We start from the raw sequence: 20,213 nt of genomic DNA on the forward strand, positions 1-20,213 counted from the left end.
ACGTTTCCAAGATACGAGCGTGCATTAATGATGATGAACTGTAACGGTCCATTAGGCTCGACAGGATAAAATACCGCCGTGGATAATCGAACGCATATTTGCTGCCTTAATAACAAAACGTCTGAGCTAACGTACAGGATTATAGGGTTCACTCCCTTATAACACACATACATAACACTCGCCTGGAATTATACAGCGAAAGGGAAACGTGACTTTAAAGTCGTACTGGTGTTTCCACAAGCTTCACAACACGCTCTACAGCTTCACAACCACTTTCATAAAGGGGCTTCACACAGGAAGCTTTCCAAGATTTGGAAATATCTTTTGGTCCCCGTCAGAAGATTCATGTACTTTGGTAATGTTCATATCGTTCTTCCCCTGCATTCTGTTATTATTACCAGGGCATCTGTTCTTCACATCGTCCTCAGCTTGCTCTCATTCTCACCCAACGTCTTTTGTCGTTCACTTCGTTCCTCTTCCTACTTTAAATAGACCCGGTCTGTCCGGCTCGCTGACACAGACTGACAAATCGCTCTCTCTTCATCTTTTTTCCCTCCATCCTTTATTTTTTTCCTCTCTAATACATTTTACCTGTGTGGAGATTTCGGTATTTATTCGTCATTTAACCGATTATTTCACATCCACCCAAATTGAAGGTCAGTTATTTGTGGGATTTATGTGAAAACACCTGTCTCGTTTAGGTCGCTCTGTAAAGCGTTCACATTTAGCTTTGCCCAATAAAAAAACAAAACGCAGATGATTTATATATTTTTGTAATGAATACAGCCAGCGCACAATTACGCATCCTTTCCTCTGTCTTACCCACCCGAGTCGAGACACTTTAAAAGTGACCAGGGAGAGAGTCGAATGTGTACATTTAACAACAAGGATTAATAAAAGATATTATTTTCCCCAGACATGTTAAGCTCCTTTACACACCTTCCTTTTATACAGCCACTACCTCACTCATTTACTAATAAGCAGGATAAGTACCACTATTCATGCTCGGGCTTATACGGTGGCCCATTATGGCTCCATGGAACACTGAAATCCAGACGTAAACATGAAGAGGGCAGCCGAAGCCATTTAAAACATCATGACACTTATGAAACGCTTATTGAAGTCTTAATAGTAATAATAATAATAATAATAATAATAGTTTCAGATATTATTGCCATGAATAAGCCCAAAGAGTTCAGTTTGACACATGCTTCATATATTTAAGACAAACTCAATACTTAAGACAAACTTCTTCTTTTCACGCGAATATAGTTTTTACCACCGATTTATTCGCACTGAGATTTTCCTATAAGTCGTGATCCTTTCTCACACACAAAAGTAATTACATGGTCAGAGCACAAGGTCAACCTCTCAGTTGTCCCTGGAGCAGTTAGGGGTTAAGTACCTCGCTAAAAGGTCCAGCCGTGGTCAGACGTGACGGTGGCACCGGTGACCCTTCAGTTACAGACTAACCCCCCCATCAACCCCAGGCAGTCCTGGAAGCTCCTGATTTGGTCGCCTAAGCACATCCTTAACCACCGAGCCGCCACGGCTTCCGTTGGTGAATTACTGCTCTGGTTTGCATAATTACTCTCCTATTAAAGACTCTTTTTCATGTGGGTGAGTCGAAAAAAGATGACGAAAAGAGGAAAGGAATTTTGAACGAGGGCATGAACCCTCTGTGGGTCAGGGAATGCTGTGGAGGGGTCAGATGTCTGCCTGTGCATAATAAAGGCCCTCATTAAGACGCCGTTCTGACCCCAATTTTAAGATTAACCTTTATAGCGATGGCAATTGAAATTATACCAAGTGAAATTATGAATCAGCACATTTTCAATTAGCTCTCATTTTTTACATTCAACATTTTTCCCCGGAATGACGCTTGACGAGGGGGAAAAATGCTGCCGGGGAAATCAAGAGATTAGATTAAATGAAAGAACAAGTTCTTCAGTTAAGACAGAAACCAGAGACCTGTAGGCCAAGTTCCTGCCAGCTGCTATCACAGTTCTGAATGGAGAACACAAACAAGAGCTTGATGTATGCTGAAAGCTAAAGATCCAGCTAGAGAACGAGAGGAGGGCCAGGAATAATGTTTTCTATACCACACATTGGTCCCAGTCCAAGGCTTTAGGTCACTGTACTTGTATTCGAAACCTGAGGGAACCGGAACGATTGTAGATGATATAGAGCGAATGTTTATCTTCTCACCGCTTTATTCTACCAACTCCATATCGACGCTTGCTTCCTGTAAAAGCACAGAGAATCGAGCTGAACCAACGTAAACACGCAAGCCACAGAGACGAGGATCCGGTTTCCTGTAAATCGCGTTATATATTGACATACGAGGCTCCGACAACCCAACAATTAGCTGGAGTCTCGCTATCTCCCCATGAACTTTCCCCGAATTCCTCTGTAATCTTTGCAGCCACTTTGTTTCATTTCATTGCTCGGAGTGAACGGCATCCCCTGAAGTCCGACAGAATCCTCCAATTGAGAAGATTTGGTTTCCGTCTCTATCTACTCTATCCTTCACTCCCACACTCATTAGAGCGGCTCGTACATGACCGGCTGCCGAGCCAAAATAAGCCACAGATATGCAGCGAGCATGATGTCATTCACCGGATCGTCGACCCAGGTCAAAGGCTACATGTGTACTTTTGTAGCGACCGGTCTCCTGACCTCGACCTCTATGTAGATTTACTCCGTTACTAAAGAGGCACCGAAGACCCACGACTTCCCTTTTCTCAGCAAAATCAATACACCAATCCTCACCTGTTTACAAAAGACGGAAATGAAGCAGACAGTTACGAGGAGTTCAGGTACAGGTCCATTTAAAACTAATTTCGCTTATTATAGCGGAAAGAGGCTCCTCTCCTCTGAGAGAGTTACCTGTAGGTCACACAAACCATAACACTAGATGTATAATGGATGGTAACAGATGGTATCCTGTAGCGCCGTCTGGTTTCTGTGCTCCGTTTCAAACCCTGTTAATAAAAAAAGAAATAAATAAATAAAATGTGGATTTTAAGTTTAACCTTGAAAAATACTTTCTGTAAACATTTTTATCCACAGTGCATCTATAATACTCGTTCACATTCTTATCCTGTGAGTTACACGAAAGTTGTTTTTTTTTTTGTATCATTAAACGGCGCTAATTCGAATAAAATCTACAGATTGTTATTTATCAAGATGATTGCAATCAAATATTGACCCCATCCTGTCGCAGACTGTTGAAGGGGGTTTTTACACCTGGTCACTTCATGTGTTTTCTGTGATCCGATTTCTATCTGATGGTAAAAAGACCAGGTCTAAATGATCCCCCGAAACGTTTTGGAGACGGATATAAATCCGATGGTACAAACCCCTTCAGGAGGTGGTCTGGGACGCGTTTCAGCTGAAACTGGACAGGTGTAAATGCATGTGGTTGTTCAAGCCACATACGTCAGCGCTACACTCCTCCCAAACGGAAGTACGTCACTCGCTAGTGACTCGCGAGTCGTGCATCACGCCAGAAACAAATGTTTTCCCACCAGCGCTGGCTCCGATCTTTCACCCAGGTGTCTCGTTGGGTCTTAAAATGCACTGCTGCCGCCAGCGAAAATGCAGCAAACAGTAAATGCTGTTTTTTCTAGCAACCGCATACACCAAAGCGTGTTCCATTTCAATTACCCCAGGAATGGGGTAAAATTTATTAGCATTTTGGGCGGGAGTAGAAAGATCAGATCGATATCCGATTCGCCAAGACGCATTTACGTGGCCTAATGTAAATGGAACAGTTTTAACAAATCAGATAGCTATCGGATCAGAGACAACGCACGAAGTGACCAGGTGTAAAAAGGCCCACAGATGCGTGTTAACTTTCTCCATCTCTCATTATATGTCGAAGAAAGTAAAGAAATCTTGAGGTGGTGATTAGAAGATAAAAAAAAAAAAAGAGCCGCTCATTCGCGGTAGAAAATCAGCCGCGTCACTAGAATTAGTGTTACCTTGGAGTGTCACATCTACACCGTGATGTATTGCGGATCATGGGCTTTCCTGTCCATCGATCATAGCTAAATCTGTCCTAAAAGTGTCCCAAAACCAGCCTGATTTCTCCACGTGCTGCAGTTTAAGAACATTTTAATCATCCGCAAAATATATATATATATATTCAGTTGGTTTTTTTCAGTCGTGGATAATATTCTGTAGCTCTTCAGTTCTTTATCGATCTGTGGAGTTCTATGGACGTCTGTGGTGTTTTGTGATGGAGAGTAACGTTAGGTTACAGCTTACTGGATAATGGTTCTCTCTTCCACTAAACAGCCTCCAGAAAAACCTGTTATTTTTTAGAAAGGTTCCGATTCCGTCGATCGTTTTATCACGGCAACATTTCTGACGTCCGGCTCTTTTCTTCTCCTCGTTATCGGCTTCGGCTCTCCGTTTTGGATGTTTACACCATCAGAATTGCTCACTGACACGTTCTGATCTGATCGTTCTGTCGGTATCGAGAGAAAAAATCTGCAAGATTCAAATGCAAAAGACATTTCGGCATCAACTATAACGATGATAACAGGCCGAGAAACAGCCACTTGTCAGGGAACTATACGACGGAGGGAATCTATGTTAAAAAAAAAAAAAAAAAAAACTTTTAAAACCCAATAAAAAGTCATAAAATCGATCCATTTTTCTTTTAAACTCCTGACATCCGTTATTATTTTCCTCAGTCTGGTAACGGATGCTAGTCCTTCACAGGTGCTACAATTCCCCTAGGCCTTGTAATTCTACCGCTTAAAAGCAAACAGTTTATTTTCCATGTTTATTTTTTAAGTATGAACTTTCCAAACGAGTGAGTGATGTGCGTTCTGAAGGCCGACGTTCTCCGTACGTACTCACTCCCTCAGACTTTTTTTTTCCCCCACTCTTTACATTCCTTTCCTTACATTTCTGGCTTTTCACGGCCTGTACTTTCTCAGAGGCTTTATTTCGGCGTCGGGGCTTGTGTGTAACAAGTCCCTGAATGTTGAGCTGACTTCCTGATCGCTTGCCTGTGTCCTGGACAGTAACTCTTTAAAGCATGTGGAACAAATTGTCGTGAAGGGAGATTCTGCCTTTCAGGGTAATGAATATAGACCTACAGTGGGCTTCGAATCCCAAAGTGCACCTTGCAGAGTCTGTGAGCCTCTGATGTGCAGCTGTGTTGTACAGTATGTACCGGGTGGGGGTGTGTGTGTGTGTAAGGGGGGGGGGGGGGTAGTCTCCAGGGTCTGGTAGGAAGGTGTGAAGCTGCTGAGTGCAGGGTGTTGGACAAGTGACACTGGTGATTAGTCATTCAGTGCTTCCTTTGATCTGCCACTAAGGGTCTTGTTAACGGACAGAACACAATTTGTTGCCCACTGTGTGGTAAAGGGAGTTAGCTCGCCTGTTCCCTGGGAGTTTGTACCAGCTTAAGTGAACTGTGATTTTGTACAGTAAGTTCCTTTGTTTGGATAAGTACTCATTTGCATCATTAGACCTTCTTTGCACGTGGGGTGTGTCTGCAGCCTCTAATACTCCTTTTCCACCAAAAAGAGCCGGGTGCTGGTTCAGAGCTAGCACTGGTGCTTGTTCAAAATTGGTTAGAGAGCATCACAGAGCCGAGTGTGACGTCACTGTATACGTGTCACGTTACACAGCAACGTTAGCGCAGCAGCGACAAACACAAACACATCAATGGCGGATGTTGCTTTACTCTTAATGCTCATGGCTTTGTGAACCTACATTGGCATCCAAACGCGGCGAATCCAACGTGTACGTGCAGCTTTGTGTAATCTGTATAAACGGAGGTTGTAATAGATAAAGTACATAACGTTATTTTATCGTTAACACAGAAAAAGTTAGCCTTAGCATGTAGCTACCTACTATCATGTGTGCTGATAACTGATCATATTGTGGTAAAGTAAAAGTGTATTAAACATTAGTATACTTAAGGTACATTATCAAATGCGCTAACAGTAGCCCCGCCCACAGCCCCTGACTTAAGTCTACACCAGCAACGTTTTGGTGCTACTTAAGAACCACTTTTCCTGGTTCAGAGCCGATGCTTTGGGTGTCGAAAAAGAAAGAACTGGTTCTAAATTAGGCTCTGAACCTGCACTCAAACTGCCTCGGTGGGAAAGGGGCAGAAGACAAAGCCCCCTGCTAGACAAAGCACCATATTGGCTAAATGGTCTAGGATTGAAGGAATTGTTGAATGGTGGAGTTTTGGTTAGATATCAAAATGTTTGAGGAGAAAAGATCAGATAAACAAACTTTTTTTTTTTTGTACAAAATTAATAGCGTTATTCAAAACAACACATGAACAGTCCACCGGTTTTGTAATTGTTTCTACACACATACATGTGTCTAATTAATTGTAAAGAGCAATATAAAAAATGTTAGCAAGGTGTTGGGCTACGATGAGCCTTCTGTACAGCTTCAGATTGGCACGACATACACAAATATTCCCTCATGATGGTCTAACGGTGTGGTCAAAAATCTAGTGAGAGATAATTAGTGTAAAAGCTGAAGCATATGACCTTGTGGCAGGGGGTGGGGGTGGGGATGGGGATGGAGTCGTCATGTTTCATCACCGGATAAAAGTGATTAGCCAGAAGAGTTTTAGCGACTTGCTGCTAATCTCGAGCAACGGAAGCTAGCATGCCGAGTTAGGGTGGAGATTTCCGAGTGAAATATGTGTGGCATTTCATTAGAAGATTTGACGTTGCTACAAAATTGTTTGTGAAATCGTCCGTAGCTCGATCGCAAGTGTATAATTAGACTCTCGTCCTTATCGTAATCTAACTGTAGACCTGGAACAAAAAGAATCCCTCCAGTAATTCGTTCCCACCCCCCTCATTCACAACCAGCCCACCAGCAGTGACTTAACTCCGACGTTAAGGAGCACGTGGAAGGCCAGAACATCTGAACTCGGTGTTTACTACCATTAACACCAGCCTTGTTACGGGAACACTGAGGGAGTGAGATGGAGAGAGTGGGAAGCGCAGGAAAAAAGGTCGAGAAAACTAAACAGATGGAGCCGAACCATCACATTCTGGGCAAGGTCGAGCGAGACAACACTCCCAGAAGCCCGGAAGGGCGGGGCGGGGCGCCTTACAGCCTGGCTTTCATTCCATTCTAATGTCTTATTGATTCGTTTTATTTCTTGTTCATGTCCGTGCAGCAAAGACGCGAGAGTGATGGTTGGCTTGCCAATATAAATCACCCTCTCAGTTAGCAGTGGAAAATATCACAGTGCTAGTGTGAGCGTACACACACACACACGCATGCACACACACACGCACGCGCACACACTTACACGTACGTTTCCATGGCACTGCAAGGAATTCAGTTCATATGAATCTAAAGGGACAATGCCTGAAATGTACACACATCCTGTGCCACCATCACTCTGGCATAAATAAAACCCAGACTGTCTAAACGCCGAATACGTTCCTAAAGAGGGTCAAACACGAACCCATCTGCTGTTCATTCATCTTCTCTTCCGCAGAGCACGCATGATCGCACTTTTGAAAACGCAGTGTAATTAAATCATGCATATTCATGTTTATCTGTTCTCTCTCTCTTCTCTCACTCTCTCACGCTCTCTGCCTCTCATACTCCGTGGTGTGTTTTTCTCGCACTTTTCACACCTCTCTTATGAGCTCCAGCGGGGCTATAAGCTTTAAAAAAATCAGACTTCTGATCTCAGGTCCGTCTATCAGGATGTTCTTCTTTGGGATGTGAAAGCTTAACACTGATCCTAAACAAACATCCTTGTGCAGAGGCTTGATGTTTTCCCTACGAGTCCGTAGAGGTTTGAAAGGCTAGGCGTGTGTTGAATTGAGTTTCAGATCAGGAATGTGAGACCGTTTCTGTCTGTGTGAGTTCTTAGGATAACTTTCAACGTTTAATCTTCTTTTTCGTCTCCAGACGCAGAACCGGATGAAACTGATGGCCGATAATTACGAGGATGACCATCTGAAAGCTTCTTCAAATTCAGACCAGAGTAATCACAAACCCTCCCCAGATCAGGTGAGTGAAGAACAGGTCCGGTTTCGGCCTCCAGGCACAATTTTCTCTGCTCCTGTAATTAACTGCTGAGTGAATGTCATTTTGTAGGGACATCACTAAACTGTGCTGTGTTGGTCAGCCCTGATCTCACTGCTACACAATGTAGTGGTTTTCTCATTCAGTCTACAAGTTCGCGCTCACACTCACCGCTCTCTGCGCGAGCGCTCTCGAGAGCGCTCGCGCGCGCGCGCGCGCACGCACACGCGCGCGCGCTGCGCGCGCGCGCGCGCGCGCGTCGCGTCGGACGCGCGCGCGCACACGCGCGCGCGCGCGGCCGCGCGCGTCGCGCACGCGCGCGCGCGCGCGCGCGCGCGCGCACACACGCGCGCGCGCGACACACACACGCGGCGCGCGCGCGGCGCGCTGCGAGCCGCGCGCGCACACACGCGCGCTGCGCCCGCGCGCGCGCAGCACACGCGAGGCGCGCGCGCGCAATCACACGCGAGCGCGCGCGCGCACACACACACGCGCGCGCCCGCGCGCGCACACGAGAGCGAGCGAGAAACACGCGCGAGACCGACGCGGTGGCAAACGCGACGTCGAGAGAGAGCGAGACACAATAAGAGCGACGCTCTAGCTCGCGCGCTGTCAAAGGAAGATCGAGACGCTGAGATAGTCGACGACAAGAGCTGCAGAAGAGTAGCAGAGGACGCTGAGCCAGACGACCGCCAGCAAATAAGGCGAGACACGACCGAGACGCGAAAAGACAAGACAGAGCAACCTCTCCCACACGCGCTCATCACCCACTCCTCTCACTCTACCCCCTCTACCCCCCCCACCCCTCTCTCTCCCTCTCTCTCTCACACATGCTCCCTCCCTCTCTCTCGCTCTCTCTCTCTCTCCCTCTCTCTCTCTCACATATAGAAATACAATTAAAAAGGAGATTTAGATATTCATACTCTCTATCTATCTCTCACTCTCTCGATTTCTCTCTTTCTCTTTCACACTATCTCTCTATCTCTCTCTTTCTCTTTCACACTCTCTCTATCTCTCTCGCTGTCTCTCTCCCTCTCTCTTCCTCTTTCTCTTTCTCTCTCTCTCTCTCTTATATAGAAATAAAATTAAAAAGGAGATTTAGATATTCATACTTTCTCTCTAACTATCCATCTCTCACTCTCTCTATCTCTTTATCTCTCTTTCTCTTTCACACACACACACTCTCTCTCTCTCTCTCTCCCTCCCCCCCTCTCACCTATTCTGCTGCCTTATTGTTTTCTTTTGTTTTTCTTATATCCCCTGCACTCTTTCTTTTAGCCCTGTCTATAAAGTTTAATTTATCCCTCAAGGCCTTGATCTGGTTTATAACACAGAGCCATTACAGGGAAGCATAAGCAACAGGAAATTACATCTTTCACATCCAATAAAACACAGCCCCTCATGTCTAATCTCTCGTATTATTTCATATTAGTGCATATCAAAACACACACACACACACAGCCATGAACATGTACAATACTGTACAGGCTTTTCTCTAGAGACTTCTCCATCAGTACTGAATTTGACCTGCATCGATTTACTTATTTATTTTTATTAAAAGTTACCGATACATGATTAGGCACCGAGAGAGAAAATAAGTCATAAGACTATGCTACAAAACGCACCCCCATAATTCTTGGCTTTCTTTACTTTTGATGCTCTTTTGACATTCATTTCTGTAGACACTCTACCGCAGGGGTTTAAAGCTAAAATATCCCAAGTTTTGACACCTTTGAAACATTAGTGATTAGTTTATAGCTACGCACGAAGCTTTCTGATTTCTTTCATCGTGCCGCTTCATGCTAAGCCATCAATCACGTCACTAATCAAACCAGGGAGAGTAAATTAAAAATAAATATATAAATCAAATCAAAAAAGATCTGTGAACATTCTTCCTCTCCCCGATGAGCCGTCTAGAGCCGTCGCTTACGTCAGACTCGATGAACTACAGCCAGTCATCTTGTCGTATATCGATCGGCTCAGCCGCAGTAATTTTTCAATCCGCCGGCTGACGACCCCTGCTCTAGATGGTCTCTATGAGTTCTCCAGTCTTCCTCCTGATCCAGAAAAGCGTCCATCACTGAACCTCACATCTCCCAGACCGCAGCAATGCAACTGTCCGCTGTTTACACAAGGAAGCTTATAGTCAGGACTGCTCAGCCCAGAGAGAGGCCACTGAACAGGACTGTCAGTGGTGTGGGAACACACACACATGCCATTACAGCAGGGTCATCCCTGTCACAGATTCTTCTCATTTACTGCTCTCTGATTGCCAAGAAAACACTTAGAGCAGGCTTTCCAGTGAGCTCGGCCTGCCGGGCTTCATTACTCACCTCCACATGTCCAACACAAATATGAACACCGTCACATATCAGCACTAGGGACTGCACCAGACTCTGGACAACACAGTTTAGATCATACAGAAGACTTCAGGTACTGTACACAGACCAGGAAACGATCCCATCACCACACTCAGAAAAGTTTTATTCTGCCGTCAGATTGTTTCAGATTTTATTTAATACAGATTCGGAGCAGCATCTTTTCAGATCAGAAGAAAGCAACTGAATATTGTACTAATCTTTATATTCTACCAAGCTAAAATTGTACTAGTCTTCCTGACTGCTAACTAACTCTTCTTTCAATCCCATGCTGCCTTGGATTCGCTCTGCACTCATTTACAACCAATAGGACGATGAGGAGGGCATTTGGGCATAGACAACCACATGCTCTCTTCCTGCCATTTTGTTCAGACGGGTGAGAAACCTCTTCATTGGCAACTGGAATTCCTTTTTCTTTCTTTTTATCTTCCCCTTTTTTCCATCATTCTTGCATCCTTTCCGAACATTCTAATCGATTGGTGATCGTCTTACGTTTCATTTTTTCCTGCCTTGAGATCAATTTTTGTGGCCTTCTTGTGTTGTTTGCTTTTCATGCTTTCCATACAAGCACTGCATATTATTTTCCCCTCCGATTTTTGTGTTTTCGTCCTCGTTCGTTCTTTTGTGTGTGTGTGTGTGTGTGTGTGTGTGTGTGTGTGTGTGTGTGTGTGTGTGTGTGTGTGTGTGTGTGTGTGTGTGTGTGTGTGCGTGTGTGCGTGTGTGTGCGTGTGTGCGTGTGTGCGTGTGTGTGTGTGTGTGCTTTGTTTCCTCTACTGTTTTGAGATTCGTTGGGCTTTTTAGCAGGGTCTGTGTCTGCACTTTAAGATTTCTTTCAGTTATCTCAGAATGTTCATTATTGCACGCTTCCCAAGCTAACGGTGATTCGCATTATGATACCTACAGGAGACGTATTTCTTCTCGAAATGACAAAACCAGCTCAGTATTTATTTCACACAGAGCTCGAGCTCTGATCGATTGCCTGCATCTGATTACACTAGACATTTTATTTCTGCATGTCAAAAAAACAACAATGTTCTCAAGTTTTTGCCCTGACAATTTTGATGGATGTTTTTGAGGAAGCTCATCGGCTGCACGGTGCAGGTAAGAAGCACATGTTTTACCAATAGTAGAAAAGGGTGCACACACACACACACACACACACACACACACACACAGGCCTTGTGCATTCACTTTTCTAATACCTGGTTCACATCAGCATTTATGCATTATTAAAGATTGTTTAAAATATTAAAGACCTCAGACATAATGACTTTTTCGCCTCCTATTCTGTCGTGCACTCGTTCGTTACTACAAGACTACACGTTCCGATTACTTACACAAATCAAAATCCTGACTCTCAGAACCTGGAATCTTCTCATGAACAAACATAAGTTCAGACTAAAACAAACATTACGGCTTGCTCGGACCTTAACCTACCTGCTAGCTATATAGTGCTTTTGCTGCCAACAGTTAGCATCAAATTACTCACCTACAAAATCCAGCAGTCATAGTTCATAAAAATGTTTAGTTCGGTTTAAAGCTGGATATCGTGCAGAAGACGAGTCTATCCGTCTCTTTGGTCCATACTTTTATCCCTTATTCCATAAAGATCTCAATATCTTTTGTTTTGCTCTTGTATCACCGGTTTAAAGTAAGTTCTCTTTCACCTTCACATTGCTGCTCCTCCACACTACAGGACAAGTTGTTTAATAGATCTGAAATCGGTTCCGCTACAGCTGGACTGTGACACAATCCCAGCTTTCACACACCATACACCACAGGATAATCTGGAAAGATAATCACTTAAGACCATCCTGAAGACAGACTAGGTTTTACACTCGTAAAGCAGGATTCTCTGGTGTAACAGTAAATCTAATTCCCCAGCCCTTTTTCTGCCCTGTACATCTAACCGGGAATCTGATACGTCGTCCATCTCTCCGAACTCATCCATGCAATAATGTTCATGCATCTAATTGGGATCAGGAATAAGATTCTGAGTACTTACTTTACTTTAATTGTTACAGGAATTGCTTCCCACACTTGAACATCTTACATTTCAGGAAATAAATTGATCTGTCAGGAAGTGTTTTACTTAATGCAAACTTTCTTAATACATCACAGGAGAAAAAACAAAACAAAACCTGCTAAGCTGTTTGCTCTAATTATGTCCCAAATGGAATTTCTATCAGATGCAAGACTTCCTGGGCTAAAATCTGCACTGTTTAGAACTTTGCATATATTACTTTGCCAAACCTGTAGATATGTTTAGACTGGATTTCAAGAAACCTTGCTTTCAGTAATGTGCCATATGTGGAAATTACAGTTGCTTGTGTGTATATAAGTTGGGTTTTTTTTTTATATTGGATCGCAGCACAGTTTAATTAGTCTTCATTCTGCTCAGTAACCTATAAGGGTTCCACACAGGGGGCGGTTCTAGGATTTCCTCTTTAGGGGGTTTTAGCCCTCAGTGAGAATTTAAAACAAGAAGAGTTTTATATTATATATTATACTGTATGACTACATAGTATTATGGTAATATGTATTAATACCATAATGTAGTATTATGGTATTATTTAAAATGGCAGAAGTGGACACTAAAATTTTATGCGTGATGTAATGATGCGAGTCGGTTTATGTATGTGTGCATTCTCTACAAACAGTGTGTCCAAAGACTAAATCAGTAAATGTTATTTTTATTTAGTATCGAATGGATTGTTTGCATTAATATTTTGTTTGTTCCATCAACTCTGGTCGTAAGAATAGTGAAATTTCATTGCTTTTGGTTGCCGTCTTTGCGTCTTTCCGCCGATTAACGTTATAGATAAACGCCTCCTCCATAAACGCCACCTGTGCTTCTCCGCTCAGATAAGGCAGACAGCTCATGACGCACTATTGAAAGGCTACAACGCACACGCATAAAAGCAAAGTAAAAAAAATTCGCTCTCGGATCAAACTGATAAATAATTTGCTTTCCCATCAAAAATATGTCCTTCATTTTAACGTGATTTTTATTTTTGAAAGTAAAAATAACTTATAGTTTTAGGGTGGCTGAGATCACAGACAGGGGGGCTGAAGACACCCTAAAAAACCGCCCCTGGTTCCACACAAGCCTGGGCTCTGCTGATGGTGCATGATGAACAGTGACCATTTGCAGTCTAGTACTGCTTTAGTTCTAGTTTAGTAGTGCTCCAAAACCTTCCTGCACTTCCTGCTTGTTTTTGTCCGTTTTTCTCCAGATGTTTTTGTTTTGTTTTGTTTTGTTTTTGGCCATGTGCATTTGTTCTGGTTTAAGTTTTGTCTGCGCCTCGGTGTCATCAGATTCTTTCCGATGCCGTGCACCTGTTCCGTGTTGGGTCCTTAAAAAGTTCGGTTATTTATCCCCTTCGTCTCTATCCCTCTTAGCTGTCTTGTCGATCGTATTCGTACTTTACATTGCCCTGTTTTTAGACGTACGCCTCTGGTTTCTTCATGAGTACGGATGTCGCCTTTCTGTCTATTGACCCAGATGACAATTTTCAACGAAGATTCATAGATTGTACTTAATCACACACAAGCCACGTATTTGCTTTTTTTTCCTCTAAACATGTTATATCTGTAATAGGAACGACAATCACTGGTCTTGAAACTTTTGCAACCTTTTTACATAACAGTCCTCTTGGCAAACGCCAGATCTAATGATGTGTTCTTAAAACTGCAATCAGCAGCATGTTACTTTGACCGCTTGTGTAATTCAGTCATCATTTCAGTGCTGAAGGTGTGAAGTGACAAAGTGCTGCTTTCTCTTTCCCTTTTAAAGAAGCATTGTCACATTGTTGACATCTGGACTTTGTCCCTCACTTTACTGGCACGTGACATCATCGGGTTTGTTCAGGGTTTTTTTTCCTCGTGCTTTTCACCAAGACAGAATGTGACTCAATCATCATGGATCCAACACACAGCAGTTATATAAGCAATGAGTACTTTGTCAGTATCTCACTCTCTGGTGACCCTCGACATTATAAACCGCTTGGACCACGCATTTGTATGGAAAATTGTAAGTTGGTGCTTGGCCATGGCTCGTTATTGGTAGGTTCATTGGGTACTCTGTGCTCTGGACTGGTCAGCGTTTTGCCCTCTGCCGAGCGTAGCCTCCCACCACTTACCCACAACATAAAAAAAAATTCCCACTTTACTATGAAAGAACTATGAATTAGTGGACAATTTGTCTATGAATAATGTAACGGTCTGGCGGTTAGAAAGGAACCATTTCAACAGCACTGTAATAGTCATTAATATAAACGTAACGCGTTTGCTTTCAGATTCGTATTTGTAGGTGCATTGTTTATTCCAACTTGACTCTAGTATTTTTTTCTACTCCTCTTTGTGATTTCCAGCTGACTCCAGCGCAAATATGTATAATTCGATTAAAATTGGAAACATGTGTTGGTTGGGAAATTGCAGGGGGTCATTGTTAAAACATTCCTCCTTCCATATGAGTCTAATATAAAAGCTGGCCTCTGGCTCCGAGGGCCTGGTGCAGACAGTAGGGTAGACAGTGGTGGGGCCCTTGCTGAGTTTGGGCTTTCAAGGGGCAAAAGTTCCACAGAATACCCTTTCCACCATTCTTCGTCTCGTGTGACACAGAAACGGACCTCGTCTTTTTGGATCCATCCGATCGAAAGAACGAATGGAGATCCCACAAGTGAAAAGTTACTCACTTGTCGCAATGATTTCTGAAAGAAAGAAATTTCTGTTGCATTCATTGTGCTGAAAGTAGAACAGTGGAATGACCCATCTGACAGATTCATGGCCTGTAATTTGCAGAATTGCCAACACCCACGGTCTACCCATTGCTATTACAAATTTGAACCACTTGCTAATTAGACTGTGGGAACCACCTGTACAAGCTTTAAGCAAAATCAATAATCAAACAAAATGCAAATCTAATTGTAAAGGATAAAGTGCACTGGACATGAAAGCTTTGCTTCTTGTTCCAGTGCGTTTCATTTCACAAATGGGAGAAGTTTTATTGAACGATCACACCGTACTTTTACCTCACTGTTTGTCAGAGTTGCTCGACACACATTTTGCGGGGGAAAGCCGTCTGTCTCGTCCACTAACATATGCTAGTGTTTTGTGGTGAAACCTTTTTTCTTGTTAGCATTGTTGACACTTCTTAATCTGAACCACACATCCTCTCTGCAGGCGGATTGATGATCCAAATGAGATCGGATTTTTTTGAGTCTGTTCATAGTACTGCACATCAAGCTCATCATCCTGGACTGATCGAGCCTTCCTGGGATCCTGAACAGAACTCCAGAATCTCTCTGGGATCCTGAACAGAACTCCGGAATCTCTCTGGGATCCTGAACAGAACTCCGGAATCTCTCTGGGATCCTGAACAGAACTCCAAAATCTCTCTGGGATCCTGAACAGAACTCCAGAATCTCTCTGGGATCCTGAACAGAACTCCACAATCTCTCTGGGATCCGGAACAGAACTACAGAATCTCTCTGGGATCCAAGATTCACGATTTTTCACGATTATTCGTCACATACACAGTAATATACAGTATACAACTAGAACTGAAAATCCACGCTACTTGCCATTAGACTACTTGTGTAAATAAACTAAATGTTAAAAAAAAACTTGGTTAAAAATACGAACGAATAGAAATCAGTCAGTGTTGTGACCGAGTCTCTGTAGCATCCAAAGGGATAAGAACTGTATGGTGAACATGGCCGTGTTTAGGAGTCTTATGGCCTGAGGGAAGAAGGTCCTCCTGAGAGTCTCCATTCCAGACACCAGACTACAAAAACACTTGCCTAATTTAAACAGACCTGAACGAAACTCCGAAATCTATCTGAACCGAATTCCTAAATTTCTTTAAGATCTTGAAAAATCTCGAAAATCTTTCAACTATCTATGGATCCTTAATGGAATTTAGAAATATCTCTGGAGTCCTGAACAGAACGAATAAATCTCCCCGTGGAGTCTGAATAGAACTCAGAAATCTTTCTGTGATCCTCGAAAAAAACTCTCCGGAATCCTGAATAGTAAATACTCCAAAATCTCATTTTTATCCTGAACAGAATTCCTGCTGAACGTCAGACCGACTCTCAGCGGCACTTCTGTTTCAGCTAAACTCCCGCTGCAGCAAAAACTTCTGCGCCTACCCCGGGGGAAATGTGTGGTCCTCTGCCAAGTTGGTTAGAAATTGTGTCTGCAGTGATGTGTGTGGGTGGATGCATGTACACTTGTCATTTCATTTTAGGAGTTCCTTTTTATCTCTCCAAACATTCTGCTTTCACGGCATTCAGATCTCCAATCCGACTTTTCCTGCCTCTATAAATAGCAGAGCAATCTGTTTAACACCTCTCAGGCTGATATTTATCTCCTTAATCACATGGAAAAGTGGAGCAAGACATGCTTTGCTTATTTCTGAAGGGCTTCCTAGTTTTTTTTTTTTTTTTGCTTGCCTGACTTTTAGATATTAAGCTTCGACGCTTTAATCTTCTCTCGCTCCTCGCGTTATCTCATTGCCCTACCATGCATAGGCACAGTTTTGTCTCATGTGTTTCATGCCCCTTCTCACCCTTTGGCTTGAAGATGATTTTCTGTGAAAAAATTTTTTCCCAAGTGTCCTGACTTTTAAGGTTTCTACAAACCAAAGAATTTGGCTCGTACTCCCAGGATGCGTCATCTAAGGAAAATACATTTTAATGACACAACCACATTTCTGGTTTCTCTCTCGGATGTCAACAATTCAAGGATGTGCTGGGTAAAATAAAAAAATAAACCGTCCAAGCCGGTTAAACCACCGTGTTACTGGTGTTCCTTATAGAGGAAAAACACATCTATATCACGTTCCCTCGGTATTAAGGGATAAAAAGTGTTTGGTTTCCTTACTTGTTAGCTAAGCACTACCACTAGATCAATCTTTTCAGTAACGGTTGGCCAGTAGAACACACAATGACACAGCTAGGGTTTTAAACCGTGGATGGAACCATGCAGGTTGTTGACTTTGTTTTAGAAGGAATCGTTTTAAATCGAATAAGTCAGCACTTTTAAATCGTTTTAAATCGAATAAGTCAGCTCTTTCCTTTAAACTCCATGAACCTAGGGTGCGTAGAAGGATGCAGCAGAGAAGTGACATTTAGAGGCAAGTGGCCTGAAGGACCGGTACAGTTTGAGGCTCATTGCGGTGAGGTTTGTGCCTGCGGAACGTTTTTTGGGCCTCTGGCACGGGGCACTATTGCAGGATGTGTTAATAGGCGGATGTTGGAGCCCTTTCCTCGGGCATCTTTCCCAACAGCTCTCCTTCTCCAGGCTGGGAAGGGAAATCACTCATAATATCATTAAATAATAGACCATGACCATGAGCAGTGGAAAATCCCCACAAATTAAACTTACATTGGCGGGCATGGCCTCTGACAGTGCGGTTGCCTTATTTTTTCCCAGCTGTTCATTATAGGTGAGAGAGAGAATTGTTATTAGGCTTACGTGAGTAATTTACGATTTCTACTTTGCTACTTTGTCTGGGTAAACTGCAGTTTTAATGAAACGCCTAGGCCTGTTTATAGAAGGTGTATATTTGTTGTTCCAAAGTTAAGTATCAGAGCTGCAAGTCAATTCTTGCGTCTCTTGTTAGACTCATTAGCTGTAAAAGGAGCATATTTGTAACCAACCTTACTTTGTGTAACCTTCAAATCGTTAAACAAAAAAGTAGTTTGCGATCTTATTACCAACAAGCGCATTGCAAATCCATTTGCTGGCTAGTCCCTCAAGCCAGATTTCTCACTTTCTGTTAAACATCTGCACATGCAGAAGAACCACCACATTTCACAGGAGAGAACGTTGTCTGACATGGTAAACGGCCAACCGTTTATCTACCACTCTTTCAAGCAAGAGACTATAAATGCTAAGAGTGCTAACGGCGACCGTGTTTCTTCCGAAAGCTCCCGGGGTCCCAGCTTTCAGAAGTTTGAAGTGTGAATACGTACGAGTAATCGGATTACAGCCTTCAAGACTCTGAAGCTTAAAACCAGCAAAGACTGCAAAAGATATCGAGCGCTCTATGACCCATGGGTGAAGATCCTTGCTATACAAAGTACCCAACTTGATTTAAAGTATTATATTTAAATGTATGGCTGCTTTGCTGGTGTTCTTTATTTTGGCACCACTTTTATTGTGAATATTTTATATTATTCGAAACCATTTGAACCTGAGTTTGATAAGAATTCTGCAGTAATTAAGTCCTACAAAATCTCACACAGCAGTTTGGAAAGTAAAGGTGTAATTTACCTACTGCCTTAAGCTTGTCTGTTAATTTATTAGTTTTTGTTCATGCTTTTATTCAGACTAAAATTATGAGTCTAGTCTAAATTAAGAATCAAATAGCAAGGCAGCCAAGATCTAGTCCAAGACAAATACAGAGAGCGCTAACACCTGAGTCAGAGCTGCGAGCTTTAAGAAAAGGGGGCGAAAAACACTGCCTTGTCTCAGTAATCGTGAATGTACTTATACCTCTACAGTCTCTTCTGCATCGTTGTGTATTACTAAAAAACTCTCAGCCTGTCAACAGACTCTAATTCCTTCCATGCATGTGTACAGGAGGCCTTTAGCTGTGCATGTTGCCCCCACCACCTCCATGGAGACATCGGGCTGGTGTGATTTAGGGCAGATCACAAAGCACTAGCTCAGGCCAAGACCCGGTTTCCTCTGTCCAACAGTCATTTTAAATCTCCCAGCTCATTTAGCACTTAACCATCCATGGACAGCATGAGCATGAGAGATGATGAAGAATAGAGGTGGAGTGAGAGCCGGAGTGTTTTTTTTTTCCGTACTCGCTTTCTTTCTCTTCCATTCTCCCATTTATTTCACTTTGTCATCACTCTGCTTCTGCTTACCCTGGACCTTTATATAACTCCTCCTACCAGTATTATGACTATTATCAACAACCGGCTGACTGCTCTGCTAAATCTGCCATGTGTGTTTTACGCACGTCTGAGGATTTGCCACTCAACAGGATATACGTCCACGTGTGTCCACGGGGGTTGTATTAAGCTGTGCAGAAACTGTGTGTGTTTCTGTCAGTCACTCAACACAGTTTTGATGTCTGTCTATCTGGCCTACTGAGCTTTTCACTCAATTCATCTAGATCTAAATCCTGCCAGTCTCTTGAGAGAGTCCATGGTGAAAAGGGTCATGTTTTATACCCTCTGTAGGTCTGTTACATGCATCCGCCCCGTCCTGATTATGTAAGGGGGTTCTTCCTCCGGTTCTCTCCATGTTCTTTTCTCTGTCTCTCCACAGGGGTCTCATGGTGATGAGTGCCTACACTGTGGAAGTCCCTCTAACCTCGGGATGAAAGAGCTTGTTACATCTTCCTTTTTTGTTTTCCGTTCTGTTTTGAGATGTTCCATAGACCTCTAGGGAGTTTTGTGTGGACATGATGCATTAACGTCCCACCGTAGCAGGGTGAGCAGTCATATCAAGAGTATGTACAAGAGCTGAAACCTGGACCTTGAGAAAGAAGGCTAACACATGCAAAATATAGTATTATTCAGGTTGTACAGGATCAGAACCAATAGCGGAAATAGAAGTAAGAAAGCACAAATGTTGTGTTATGGTGGTGAACCTTACCATTGTCTCTTGCATGGCTTGCCCCAGTCGTTTTGCATTGCCAGCGGTTGCTCACCATCCTGTCACTGTAAATCTCCAGAGCTCATTGAAAATGAAGGAATTTGGTGGTTTTGTTTTCGTCCAGTGTCGAAGCAGTGTAGGCAGGAATGTGGTAATGTTATACTGGGT

The 20,213-nt window shown here is 43.1% G+C and overlaps 1 protein-coding gene across 10 annotated transcripts in view; it reads left to right on the forward strand.

The window, feature by feature from the left end:
- Nucleotides 1–20,213, forward strand: part of erc1b (ELKS/RAB6-interacting/CAST family member 1b) — a 198,666-nt gene that overhangs the window by 153,043 nt on the left and 25,410 nt on the right. For 8 of the 10 annotated variants that reach the window (XM_047803716.1, XM_047803718.1, XM_027151398.2 and 5 more), the window contains one exon: nucleotides 7,927–8,028. In XM_047803716.1, the coding sequence (XP_047659672.1) occupies nucleotides 7,927–8,028 (102 nt within the window). Of the gene's footprint in view, nucleotides 1–7,926; nucleotides 8,029–10,731; nucleotides 10,798–20,213 lie in introns of all 10 variants that reach the window. The other 2 variants (XM_047803720.1, XM_027151405.2) reach the window with 1 other exon arrangement.

Source organism: Tachysurus fulvidraco, chromosome 19, assembly GCF_022655615.1.
Source record: "Tachysurus fulvidraco isolate hzauxx_2018 chromosome 19, HZAU_PFXX_2.0, whole genome shotgun sequence".
In the NCBI taxonomy this organism is placed as follows: Eukaryota; Metazoa; Chordata; class Actinopteri; order Siluriformes; family Bagridae; genus Tachysurus; species Tachysurus fulvidraco.